The sequence below is a fragment of the Heterodontus francisci genome, chromosome 43, assembly GCF_036365525.1.
Source record: "Heterodontus francisci isolate sHetFra1 chromosome 43, sHetFra1.hap1, whole genome shotgun sequence".
Classification (NCBI taxonomy): domain Eukaryota; kingdom Metazoa; phylum Chordata; class Chondrichthyes; order Heterodontiformes; family Heterodontidae; genus Heterodontus; species Heterodontus francisci.
In genome coordinates, this window is record NC_090413.1 from 24226601 (window position 1) to 24239493 (window position 12893).

The 12893-nt window shown below is 52.5% G+C and overlaps 1 protein-coding gene across 2 annotated transcripts in view; it reads right to left on the reverse strand.

Annotated features, from left to right (window-relative positions):
- The window catches only part of notch3 (notch receptor 3), a 360298-nt gene that overhangs the window by 69748 nt on the left and 277657 nt on the right, over window positions 1-12893 (reverse strand). For both annotated transcript variants that reach the window (XM_068021188.1, XM_068021187.1), the window contains 4 exons: window positions 12347-12460; window positions 6339-6572; window positions 5488-5598; window positions 5051-5243 (listed from right to left, as the gene is read on the reverse strand). In XM_068021188.1, coding sequence (XP_067877289.1) covers window positions 5051-5243; window positions 5488-5598; window positions 6339-6572; window positions 12347-12460 — 652 coding nt within the window. The remainder of the gene's footprint in view (window positions 1-5050; window positions 5244-5487; window positions 5599-6338; window positions 6573-12346; window positions 12461-12893) is intronic.

Consider the following 12893-nt stretch of genomic DNA (forward strand, 5'->3'; position numbering starts at 1 on the left):
TAGAGAGAGAGGAGGGGGGGCGGGAAAGAGCGAGAGAGAGAGAGGGGGGGCGGGAAAGAGCGAGAGAGAGAGGGGGGGCGGGAAAGAGCGAGAGAGAGAGAGGGGGGCGGGAAAGAGCGAGAGAGAGAGAGGGGGGGCGGGAAAGAGCGAGAGAGAGAGAGGGGGGGCGGGAAAGAGCGAGAGAGAGGGGGGGGGGCGGGAAAGAGCGAGAGAGAGGAGGGGGGGCGGGAAAGAGCGAGAGAGAGGGAGGGGGGGCGGGAAAGAGCGAGAGAGAGAGAGGAGGGGGCGGGAAAGAGCGAGAGAGAGAGAGGGGGGGCGGGAAAGAGCGAGAGAGAGAGAGGGGGGGGCGGGAAGAGAGCGAGAGAGAGAGAGGGGGCGGGAAGAGCGAGAGAGAGAGAGGGGGGGCGGGAAAGAGCGAGAGAGAGAGTGGGGGCGGGAAAGAGCGAGAGAGAGAGAGGGGGGCGGGAAAGAGCGAGAGAGAGAGAGGGGGGGCGGGAAAGAGCGAGAGAGAAGAGGGGGGCGGAAGAGCGAGAGAGAGAGAGGGGGGCGGGAAAGAGCGAGAGAGAGAGAGGGGGGGCGGGAAAGAGCGAGAGAGAGAGAGGGGGGCGGGAAAGAGCGAGAGAGAGAGAGGGGGCGGGAAAGAGCGAGAGAGAGAGAGGGGGGCGGGAAAGAGCGAGAGAGAGAGAGGGGGGCGGGAAAGAGCGAGAGAGAGAGAGGGGGGCGGGAAAGAGCGAGAGAGAGAGAGGGGGGCGGGAAAGAGCGAGAGAGAGAGAGGGGGGCGGGAAAGAGCGAGAGAGAGAGAGGGGGGGCGGGAAAGAGCGAGAGAGAGAGAGGGGGGCGGGAAAGAGCGAGAGAGAGAGAGGGGGGCGGGAAAGAGCGAGAGAGAGAGAGGGGGGCGGGAAAGAGCGAGAGAGAGAGAGGGGGGCGGGAAAGAGCGAGAGAGAGAGGGGGGGGCGGGAAAGAGCGAGAGAGAGAGAGGGGGGCGGGAAGAGCGAGAGAGAGAGAGGGGGGCGGGAAAGAGCGAGAGAGAGAGAGGGGGGCGGGAAAGAGCGAGAGAGAGAGAGGGGGGGCGGGAAAGAGCAGAGAGAGAGAGAGGGGGGCGGGAAAGAGCGAGAGAGAGAGAGGGGGGCGGGAAAGAGCGAGAGAGAGAGAGGGGGCGGGAAAGAGCGAGAGAGAGAGAGGGGGGCGGGAAAGAGCGAGAGAGAGAGAGGGGGGGCGGGAAAGAGCGAGAGAGAGAGAGGGGGGGCGGGAAAGAGCGAGAGAGAGAGAGGGGGGGCGGGAAAGAGCGAGAGAGAGAGAGGGGGGGCGGGAAAGAGCGAGAGAGAGAGAGGGGGGCGGGAAAGAGCGAGAGAGAGAGAGGGGGGGCGGGAAAGAGCGAGAGAGAGAGAGGGGGGCGGGAAAGAGCGAGAGAGAGAGAGGGGGCGGGAAAGAGCGAGAGAGAGAGAGGGGGCGGGAAAGAGCGAGAGAGAGAGAGGGGGCGGGAAAGAGCGAGAGAGAGAGAGGGGGCGGGAAAGAGCGAGAGAGAGAGAGGGGGCGGGAAAGAGCGAGAGAGAGAGAGGGGGCGGGAAAGAGCGAGAGAGAGAGAGGGGCGGGAAAGAGCGAGAGAGAGAGAGGGGCGGGAAAGAGCGAGGAGAGAGAGGGGGCGGGAAAGAGCGAGAGAGAGAGAGGGGGCGGGAAAGAGCGAGAGAGAGAGAGGGGGCGGGAAGAGCGAGAGAGAGAGAGGGGGCGGGAAAGAGCGAGAGAGAGAGAGGGGGCGGGAAGAGCGAGAGAGAGAGAGGGGGCGGGAAAGAGCGAGAGAGAGAGAGGGGCGGGAAAGAGCGAGAGAGAGAGAGGGGGCGGGAAAGAGCGAGAGAGAGAGGGGGCGGGAAAGAGCGAGAGAGAGAGAGGGGCGGGAAAGAGCGAGAGAGAGAGAGGGGGCGGGAAAGAGCGAGAGAGAGAGAGGGGCGGGACAAGAGCGAGAGAGAGAGGGGGCGGGAAAGAGCGAGAGAGAGAGGGGGCGGGAAAGAGCGAGAGAGAGAGGGGGCGGGAAAGAGCGAGAGAGAGAGAGGGGCGGGAAAGAGCGAGAGAGAGAGGGGGCGGGAAAGAGCGAGAGAGAGAGAGGGGCGGGAAAGAGCGAGAGAGAGAGGGGCGGGAAAGAGCGAGAGAGAGAGAGGGGGCGGGAAAGAGCGAGAGAGAGAGGGGGCGGGAAAGAGCGAGAGAGAGAGAGGGGCGGGAAAGAGCGAGAGAGAGAGGGGGCGGGAAAGAGGAGAGAGAGAGGGGGCGGAAAGAGCGAGAGAGAGAGAGGGGCGGGAAAGAGCGAGAGAGAGAGAGGGGGCGGGAAAGAGCGAGAGAGAGAGGGGCGGGAAGAGCGAGAGAGAGAGGGGGCGGGAAAGAGCGAGAGAGAGAGGGGCGGGAAAGAGCGAGAGAGAGAGGGGGCGGGAAGAGCGAGAGAGAGAGAGAGGGGCGGGGAAAGAGCGAGAGAGAGAGGGGGCGGGAAGAGCGAGAGAGAGAGGGGGCGGAAAGAGCGAGAGAGAGAGGGGGCGGGAAAGAGCGAGAGAGAGAGGGGGGGAAAGAGCGGAGAGAGAGAGGGGGGGGAAAGAGCGAGAGAGAGAGGGGGGGGAAAGAGCGAGAGAGAGAGGGGGGGGGAAAGAGCGAGAGAGAGAGAGGGGGGGGGAAAGAGCGAGAGAGAGAGGGGGGGGAAAGAGCGAGAGAGAGAGGGGGGGAAGAGCGAGAGAGAGAGGGGGGGGAAAGAGCGAGAGAGAGAGGGGGGGAAAGAGCGAGAGAGAGAGGGGGCGGGAAAGAGCGAGAGAGAGAGGGGGGGGAAAGAGCAGAGAGAGAGCGAGAGCGGAGAGAGAGAGGGGGGGGAGAGCGAGAGAGAGAGGGGGCGGGAAAGAGCGAGAGAGAGAGGGGGCGGGAAAGAGCGAGAGAGAGAGAGGGGGGGAAGAGCGAGAGAGAGAGGGGGGAAAGAGCGAGAGAGAGAGAGGGGGGGAAAGAGCGAGAGAGAGAGGGGGGGAAGAGCGAGAGAGAGAGGGGGGGGAAGAGCGAGAGAGAGAGGGGGGGGAAGAGCGAGAGAGAGAGAGGGGGGGGGAAGAGCGAGAGAGAGAGAGGGGGGGGAAAGAGCGAGAGAGAGAGAGGGGGGGGGAAAGAAGCGAGAGAGAGAGAGAGGGGGGGGGAAAGCGAGAGAGAGAGAGAGAGGGGGGGAAGAGCGAGAGAGAGAGAGAGAGAGGGGGGGAGAGCGAGAGAGAGAGAGGGGGGGGGAAGAGCAGAGAGAGAGAGAGGGGGGGGAAGAGCGAGAGAGAGAGAGAAGAGAGGGAAGAGCGAGAGAGAGAGGGGGAGAGCGAGAGAGAGAGGGGGAAGAGCGAGAGAGAGAGGGGGGGGAAAGCGAGAGAGAGAGAGGGGGGGGAAGAGCGAGAGAGAGAGAGGGGGGGGAAGAGCGAGAGAGAGAGAGGGGGGGAGACGAGAGAGAGAGAGGGGGGGGAAGAGCGAGAGAGAGAGGGGGGGGGGAAGAGCGAGAGAGAGAGGGGGGGGAAGAGCGAGAGAGAGAGAGGGGGGGGAAGAGCGAGAGAGAGAGAGGGGGGGAGAGCGAGAGAGAGAGAGGGGGGGGAAGAGCGAGAGAGAGAGAGGGGGGGGGAAGAGCGAGAGAGAGAGGGGGGAAGAGCGAGAGAGAGAGGGGGGGGGATGAGCGAGAGAGAGAGGGGGGGGGAAGAGCGAGAGAGAGAGGGGGGGGGAAGAGCGAGAGAGAGAGAGGGGGGGGGAAGAGCGAGAGAGAGAGAGGGGGGGGAAGAGCGAGAGAGAGAGAGGGGGGGAAAAGCGAGAGAGAGAGGGGGGGGGGAAAAGCGAGAGAGAGAGGGGGGGGGGAAGAGCGAGAGAGAGAGAGAGGGGGGGGAAGAGAGAGAGAGAGAGGGGGGAAGAGCGAGAGAGAGAGAGAGGGAGGGAAGAGCGAGAGAGAGAGAGAGAGAGGGGGGGAAGAGCGAGAGAGAGAGAGGGGGGGAAGAGCGAGAGAGAGAGAGAGAGAGGGGGGGAAGAGCGAGAGAGCGAGAGAGAGAGAGGGGGAAAGAGCGAGAGAGAGAGAGAGAAAGAGCGAGAGAGAGAGAGGGGGAAAGAGCGAGAGAGAGCGAGAGCGAGAGAGAGAGGGAAAGAGCGAGAGACAGAGAGGGGGAAAGAGCGAGAGAGAGAGAGAGAGAGAGAGAGAGAGAGAGAGAGAGAGAGAGAGAGAGTGAGAGAGGGAAAGAGAGAGAGAGGGAAAGAGAGAGAGAGGGAAAGAGAGAGAGAGGGAAAGAGAGAGAGAGGGAAAGAGAGGAGAGAGGGAAAGAGAGAGAGAGGGAAAGAGGAGAGAGAGGGAAAGAGAGGGAAAGAGCAAGAGAGAGAGAGGGGGAAAGAGCGATGGAGAAAGCTTGAGAGAGCGTGACCAGGGGAGAGAGCGCGAGAGATTTAATATAAAATGGGAATTGAACTTTCCCATTGCGTCAGTAAATAGGAGCACCATCCAGTGAAGAATCAGAGAGTGAAAGGTTTGCTCATTCAAGTTATTCAGTCTGCCAGTTGAGAGCCACAACTGGTCTCAGTACCTTATGGTAGGGAGGCAGAAGTTAAGGAGGATACCTGATCCTGATCGCTGACCAATGAACCCCCTTGCTGGAGAGTCACTACATGGACCTCAGGGTAGGTGAGAATCATGCGCGGTTCAATCCCTCCCGTAATCGAGTGGTACGTGGAACACTGGAACTTGGTGTCTGGGTCAGACATTAAGACTGGTGATGGTGGTGGAGTACTGGAGAATCATAGGAACCAACCCCAGCAGGGGAGCAAGAAATTGGGTGGAGCGGGAGACAGGTATTTAAGGGACAGGTTTAACCTAACCCATCTACTGGGATTGGATCGTGTGCCCATTTAACTCCCAGGTTTTACTGATCCTGTGGGTTTCACAACTGGCAAGTTAGGTTAAAAATTACTTCTTTTATTTTTTCTAGAAAGAGGAGGAGGGACAAAAGCAGCTCACAGACTCCCAAACTGAAAATAGGAGAAAAAAAAGTCAAAAATTCCCAGATCTTTGTCTTTTTTGTTGCCTTACCCATTGATGTCATCGTGACAAGTCCCGTGCACACAGGGGCTGCTGCTGCATTCATCCACCTCAGAGTAACACAGGGGGTCATGGTAGCCATCCGGACAGAGGCAAGAGAAGCCATCCTCACCATCGATGCAGGTGCCACCATTCCGACAAGGGCTTGACGCGCACTCATTTATTTCAAGGTTGCATTGTGGGCCTGAAAGAAGAGAGTGACTTTCTTCCTTACAAACTAAGAGAGCAATAGAAGCGAGAGACTTCATCTGGAGCATTCAAGCGTATGGGCAACATCTTCGGAGCCCCACAAAACTCATCGACAGGATCTTCACACTCAGTTATTCAGTGAATGAGGCCTCAGAACATGTTGTTAATTGTAGAATGTAAACCCATGGAGCTGTCATGTGCGAGGCACGGAGCCAAGCTGAGAAAGGCCGGAAACTCACCTGTAAAGCCTGGTTTGCAGATACAATCATAGCGATTAATGCCATCCTGGCAGATCCCATAATCACAGGGTTGGCTGGCACAGTCATCATGGTTAATCTCGCAGTTGACACCTGCAGTTAATGGTACAAATGTCAATGAAACACTGAAATAGCATCACAGTGAAAAGCCAGAAAGACACAGCCTTTTCATCGTTACACAGCAATCCAGCAACAACTCTATTAGGAGGCTTATTTAACATTGAATCGAATATGGTCCAACAAAAATTACAGGTAAGCCATTTTAGTTTAACACTACAATCTGCTGAATTGGTCAACTCAAATCCATCCCAACACATAGCAGCTGTGTCGCTACCAACAATCCATTCTGATTTATTAAAATTGCTGGTGTGAAACAAAACCAAGACTGAGAGTGAAAAAAAATCTATAATTGTGCTGCTGGGCATTTGTCGCAGTACGAAAAAACTTCACAGTCCTCCCATTTATTGATTCCCTAGTGACAACAATTAACCAAAGTACAGTGGGATTAATCCTCCTGTTTTACAGCTGGGGCAAATTAAATTCAGAATTCCGAGTTGAATCCTGAAGCGCCTTCTGTCACGGGTTAGATTTTGAAGGAAAGCTGGCAAAGCATGGGACCACATTGAGTGCAAGCAAAAACAAGGCCCTAATGCTTCGCTCCCCTTACGAGTTGGTCTTGAACTGTACTTAGAAGGCAGTCCAAGAGTAACATCTGGGAGTCCCAGGTCAGGGCCAGTCATTGCTTGACTATTCCATGTTCATACGGGAAGACCTAATATGAGAGAGAAAGCAGATCCAAAAAAAGTAGGCCCAAGCTCAATTTAGATTTTTACCTGAAGTTCCCTGTTGGCAGTGACAAAGGTATTCATTCACCAGATCGATGCATTTACCAGAGTTCTGGCACGGGTTGCTATGGCACTCGTTGATCTGGTTCTCACACCGATAGCCAGTGTAGCCCAGCTCACAGTGGCACGCGAAGCTGGCAATGCCGTCGGCACAGGTTCCGTGGTGGCAGGGGTCAGGGTTGCAGTCGTCAATGTTCCTCTCACACAGTTTCCCTTCGAAACCTGCAGCGCAAAAATGAAACACCCCCCCCCAAAAAAAAAACAACCCAGGTAAGTTGCAAAGGAGGCTTTCAAAGAGCGCAGCAGCGAACAGCGATGTCCACAACATCCAAACTGCAGTACGGAAACTAGGAAATCGAGAGATCAGAAATGGCAACTGAATATAATTTTACTTTCCTACATTACAATACTTCTTAAAAACTACTTCATTGGCTGTAAGGTGCTTTGGGATGTCCTGAGGGCGCAGAAGGCGCCGTATAAATGCAAATCTTTTTTCTTTTACCCTCCTAGTAACTAAAGAAGATCTGGGGAATCACATTATTGATGTAGGGAGTTGTAAATCACTTTCTTAATGGTCGACTGCTGAGCATGGGATCTAGCACCTTGGAGCTTGTATCCGATCTCTAATGCTCCAAAATGTAGCTAAAAATTTAGGCCAGCAGATATATTTAAGGCACAGAGTATGAACACCAGCTACCAATGGATGCGAGGAGGTACCTCAATTGAGAAGATTGGACATTGTTACAAATTGAGAGCTCTGGAGGTCTATGGTCAGCTTGAGAATTGGTTGCCGTCTCAAATTCTCCACTTGGTACTGATTATATATGGAATTAATCGGTACAATTCTTTACCTTCAATGCTTTGGCACTATTGGTTTTGAAAAGCTCATAGTAACTAATAGCTGATGTTCCAATCTGAATGGTATCATCTGATACAAAGGCTTTAACTCCCCATCAACTTGCCGTGTATAAACCTCCATGCATTTTACAACCTAGTACCACCTACCCTATAGGTGCACATTCCCTTATATATTTTCATGGAGTCAACTGAGATTAGACAGAGCTTGCAGGAACAGTGTATATGTACATCCTGTTTCCTTGGCACTGGAAGCAATGCAGGTGATGGGGAGGGGGAAACAAGGCAGCTTGTTGGTTTTGGGTTCCAGCTCTGGCAAACGTGGGAGAGCGCTTGCAAGGGGAGGCAGTGGCACTGTCACTGGACTAGCAATCCAGGGAACCAGGGTATTGCTCTGGGGATGTGGGTTCAAATCCCACCACAGCAGAAGGTGGAATTTGAATTCAATAAATAAATCTGGAATTAAAAAGCTAGTCTAATGATGGCCATTGTCGATTGTTCACTAATGACCTTTAGGGAAGGAAATCTGCTGTCCTTACTTGGTCTAGCCTACACGTGATTCCAGACCCACAGCAATGTGGGTGACTCTTAAATGCCCTCTGAAATGGCCTAGCAAGCCATTCAGTTGTATCTAACCACTATGAAATCAATAAAAAAAGAATGAAACCGGACAGACCACCCGGCATCGACCTAGGCAACGGAAACGACAACGGAAAACCCAGCCCTGTCGATCCTGCAAAGTCCTTCCTACTAACATCTGGGACTTGTGCCAAAGTTGGGAGAGTTGTCAAGCCTGGCATAGTCATAGTCACGGAATCATACCTGACGGACAATGTCCCAGACACTGCCATCACCATCCCTGGGTACGTCCTGTCCCACCTGCAGGACAGACCCACCAGAGGTGGTGGCACAGTGGTATACGGGAGGGAGGGAGTTGCCCTGGGAATCTTCAACATCGACTCCAGACCCCATGAAGTCTCATAGCATCAGGTCAAACATGGACAAGGAAACTTTCTGATGATTACCACTTACCTCCCTCCCTCAGCTGATGAATCAGTACTCCTCCATGTTGAACACCACTTGGAGGAAGCACTGAGGGTGGCAAGGGCACAGAATGTACTCTGCATGGGGGACTTCAATGTCCATCACCAAGAGTGGCTCTGTAGCACCATTATTGACCAAGCTGGCCAAGTCCTAAAGGACATAGCTGCTAGACTGGGTATGCAGCACGTGGTGAGGGAACCAACAAGAGCGAAAAACATACTTGACCTCATCCTCACCAATCTGCCTGCCGCAGATGCATCTGTCCATGGCATTATTGGTAGAAGTGACCACCGCACAGTCCTTGTGGAGACGAAGTCCCGCCTTCACATTGAGGATACCGTCCATTGTGTTGTGTGGCACTATCACCGTGCTAAATGAGATAGATTTCAAACGGATCTAGCAATGCAAAACTGAGCATCCACGAGACGCTGTGGGGCAGGAGCAGAATTGTACTCAACCACAATCTGTAACCTCATGGCCCGGCATATCCCCCACTCTACCATTACCATCAAGCCAGGAAACCAACCCTGGTTCAATGAAGAGTGCAGGAGGGCATGCCAGGAGCAGCACCAAGCATACCTCAAAATGAGGTGTCAACCAGGTGAATCTACAACACAGGACCTACTGCGTGCCAAACGGCGTAAGCAGCATGCAATAGACAGAGCTAAGCGATCCCATAACCAACGGATCAGATCTAAGCTCTGCAGTCCTGCCACAGCCAGTCATGAAAGGTGGTGGACAATTAAACAACTAACTGGAGGAGGTGGCTCCACAAATATCCCCATCCTCAATGATGGGGGAGCCCAGCACATCAGTGCGAAAGATAAGGCTGAAGCATTTGCAACAATCTTCAGCCAGAAGTGCCGAGTTGATGATCCATCTCGGCCTCCTCCTGAAGTCCCCAGCATCACAGATGTCAGACTTCAGCCAATTCAATTCACTCTGCGTGATATAGAGAAATGAAGACACTGGATACTGCAAAGGCTATGGATCCTGACAATATTCCAGCAATAGTACTGAAGACCTGTGCTCCAGAACTTGCCGGATCCCTAGCCAAGCTGTTCCAAGACCGCTACAACACTGGCATCTACCCTGCAATGTGGAAAATTTGTCAGGTATGTCCTGTACACAAAAAGCAGGACAAGACCAACCTGGCCAATTACCACCCCATCAGCCTACTCTCAATCATCAGTAAAGTGGTGGAAGGTGTCATCAACAGTGCCATCAAGCGGATTCCGCCAGGGCCACTCAGCTCCTGACCTCATTACAGCCTTGGTTCAAACATGGACAAAAAGGGCTGAACTCAAGAGGTGAGGTGAGAGTGACTGCCCTTGACATCAAGGCAGCATTTGACAGAGTATGGCATCAAGGAGCGCTAGCGAAACTGAAGTCAATGGGAATCGGGGAAAAACTCTCCGCTGGCTGGAGTCATACCTAGCGCAAAGTAAGATGGTTGTGGTTATTGCAGGTCAATCATCTGAGCTCCAGGACATCACTGCAGTAGTTCCTCAGGGTAGTGTCCTAGGCCCAACCAACTTCAGCTGCTACATCAATGACCTTCCTTCAATGATAAGGTCAGAAGTGGGGATATTCGATGATGATTGCACAATGTTCAGCACCTTTCGCAACTCCTCAGACACTGAAGCAGTCCGTGTAGAAATGCAGCAATATCCAGTCTTGGGCTGATAAGTGGCAAGCAACATTCGCGCCACACAAGTGCCAGGCAATGACCATCTCCCCTTGGCTTTCAATGGCATTACCATCACTGAATCCCCCATTATCAACATCCAAGGGGCTACCATTGACCAGAAACTGAACTGGAGTAGCCATATAAATACTGTGGCTACAAGAGTGGGTCAGAGGCTAGGAATCCAGCAGTGAGTAACTCACCTCCTGACTCCCCCTCTGCAAGGCACAAGTCAGGAGTGTGATGGAATACTCTCCACTTGCCTGGATGGGCGCAGCTCCAACAACACTCAAGAAGCTCGACACTATCCAGGACAAAGCAGCCCGCTTGATTGTTTGTGGATGGGGTGCCATTCACTCCCTCCACCACCAACACACAGTGGCAGCAGTGTGTACCATCTACAAGACGCACTGCAGCAACGCACCAAGGCTCCTTAGACAGCACCTCCCAAACCCACGACCTCTACCAACCAGAAGGACAAGGGCAGCAAAAGGGCACCACCTGCAAGTTCCCCTCCAAGCCACACACCATCCTGACTTGGAACTGTATTGCCGTTCCTTCACTGTCACTGGTTCAAAATCCTGGAACTCCCTTCCTAACAGCACTGTGGTTGTACCTACCCCACATGGACTGCAGCGGTTCAAGAAGGCAGTTCACCACCACCTTCTCAAGGGCAATTAGGGATGGGCAATAAATGCTGGCCTGGCCAGTGACGCCCACATCCCAGGAATGAATTTTAAAAATGCTGGTGGTCATCTAAGTTGGGGTCGATTCCCCTCATTACTGGGATGCTATGCTGAGGGAAGGGGCACTGAGTACAGAATGGGGACTCAGGCTGCTGTCCCCAGTTTGTAGTGACAGCCAAACATTGCTTGGTCTGTCTGGGGAAGTGGTGATTGGAGTGAATCAAGGCCATCTTAACTGGGGAAATCAATGGAAAGGGGGTAGGTGGAGCTACCTGCAAGGTGGGTGCAAAACTCTGCAGCATGAGGGCAGATTATTGGGCAAAGTTCACAAGACCAATCAGTCCATCAGACATAACCTACTGGTGCACATTGTTCAGATACGCAACACACCACACATTTATCCACTAAACCACTGGATTAAAACATCACAGCAAACAGCTGTACCTGGTTAGACCCTGTTGGGATGTGATCCCCACCTATTTATATATATCTCTACTAAAAAAACCTTAAGCTGTGTTCCTTTTAGAATCACTTCTAATCTATTTGTGAAATGTGTGTTATTTCTGTCTCCCTTTTCTGTGCTAGTGCCTGACAGACACACAGAAAAATTGGTTCTCACATTCACTCCATGCACCACCTCAGGACTGATCTGAGGCCCTGTTGCAGGGAGTGAAAAAAAAAAGGGGGAGTTGTGGAAAAATAGCACAAACCTGCTATTGTTCAACAGAATATTCTATGAGCTGTCAGCACAATAGACATCATATCCAATAGGCTTCCCTGGTGCCTGGGTCCAGATCCTGTGAATACTAATCAGGCTGGCCTAAACAATACAGCTTTATCTATTGAAGGGCCCTGTTAGTGTCAGTCCCCTCAAGAGGTTTTATTTTTCTTCAACTCATCTGTATATAAATTTAACATCTTCTGAAAACTACGCAAGAAACTTCTCTCTAACTCCCTGATTGGAATGAGTTAAATCATTGAATTAATAGCTGGAATTCAAGTAATTTCAGGGATGTTAATGATTTGGCAATTACATTACTCAGAGTGCAATGCAGGCCCCAATTTTCCTCCTTCATTTTGAGATTGAGTAAAGGCAGCTATAGCTCATGTGTGCACAACAGATCATCCTTAAAGGTTTCATTCATTGAAATAATGCCAGGAAGATAAGCATCAGCTATTTAAGTCCCAGCTACAAAAATATTAAAGAAGTGGAAGTTTCACTTCTGTGCTGCTCACACTTTGGCCTATCAATCACAGTGTTGGGTATGCGATGGGGCTCGGGGTGTAGTGAGTATGAACCATTGAGAAAAACCTACCCCATTTTGAGCCAAAAAATACCCTACAGATATTATAGATGATCGTTATAAAATAGTTTCAGGTCGTTTTCTGCAGAATTTAAGGGCCAGGTACTTTTAGAGTATCTCCTCCCCAATTACCCATTAAGAGATATTAGCTATTTTAGTTTATAGAAAAATAATTCCCCTCCCCGACTCTTTCAAGCTACAATTCCATAAGCATCAGCTGGTACAATCCAAGTGGCTAATGCTTCACATAGCAGCGTAATCCATGTGCAGGGGTAGGCTCCTCGACTGTGGAGGCATCACAAGCAAAAATGAACCATTGAGTCACTGGGGGAAGTGTTTGGACTACTGCAGTATCTGTGATAACTGGATGGACACTGTTCTAAGTGGCTGTGTTTAGCTGCAAGTAGTTCATAGGCTTACCTTCTGCGCATTTGCATTCATATCCATTGGGCCTGTCGATGCACTTGGCTCCGTTCTGGCAGGGAGTGCTTGCACATTCGTCAATGTCAATCTGACACATCGATCCGGTAAAACCTGCAGAACAGAAAGAAAGATGAGTTAGCCTTTCCTGCTGTCAAACTGCTTGGTGAATGGCAGAACCAGCTCAAGGAGCTGAATGGCCTACTCCTGTTCCTACATGCGTGACAGGACAGGCCACAAGCACAGTTATCTTGAACTGCAGGCTTCAGTAAAGGTCTTGTTCCAAAGTTTGCTTTTAATGAGTTACTGACCTCAACCAGAATAACGGTCAGGATATAACAATTCCTTCCGCTATCATCCACCAATGGGCAAATTCTGCACTGTCCACAAGTTTCCAATTCATGTACTTGCACTATGTGAGGCCTTGTCGACTGTGTACAGCCTGCTAAAATTTACCCTTTGCCCTGTAGATTTGGGTGCCTGGTGAAGGGAGCAATTACCCCACCTTGCCACAGCTCTGGCCACTTGGAGGAACTGCCTATCATTC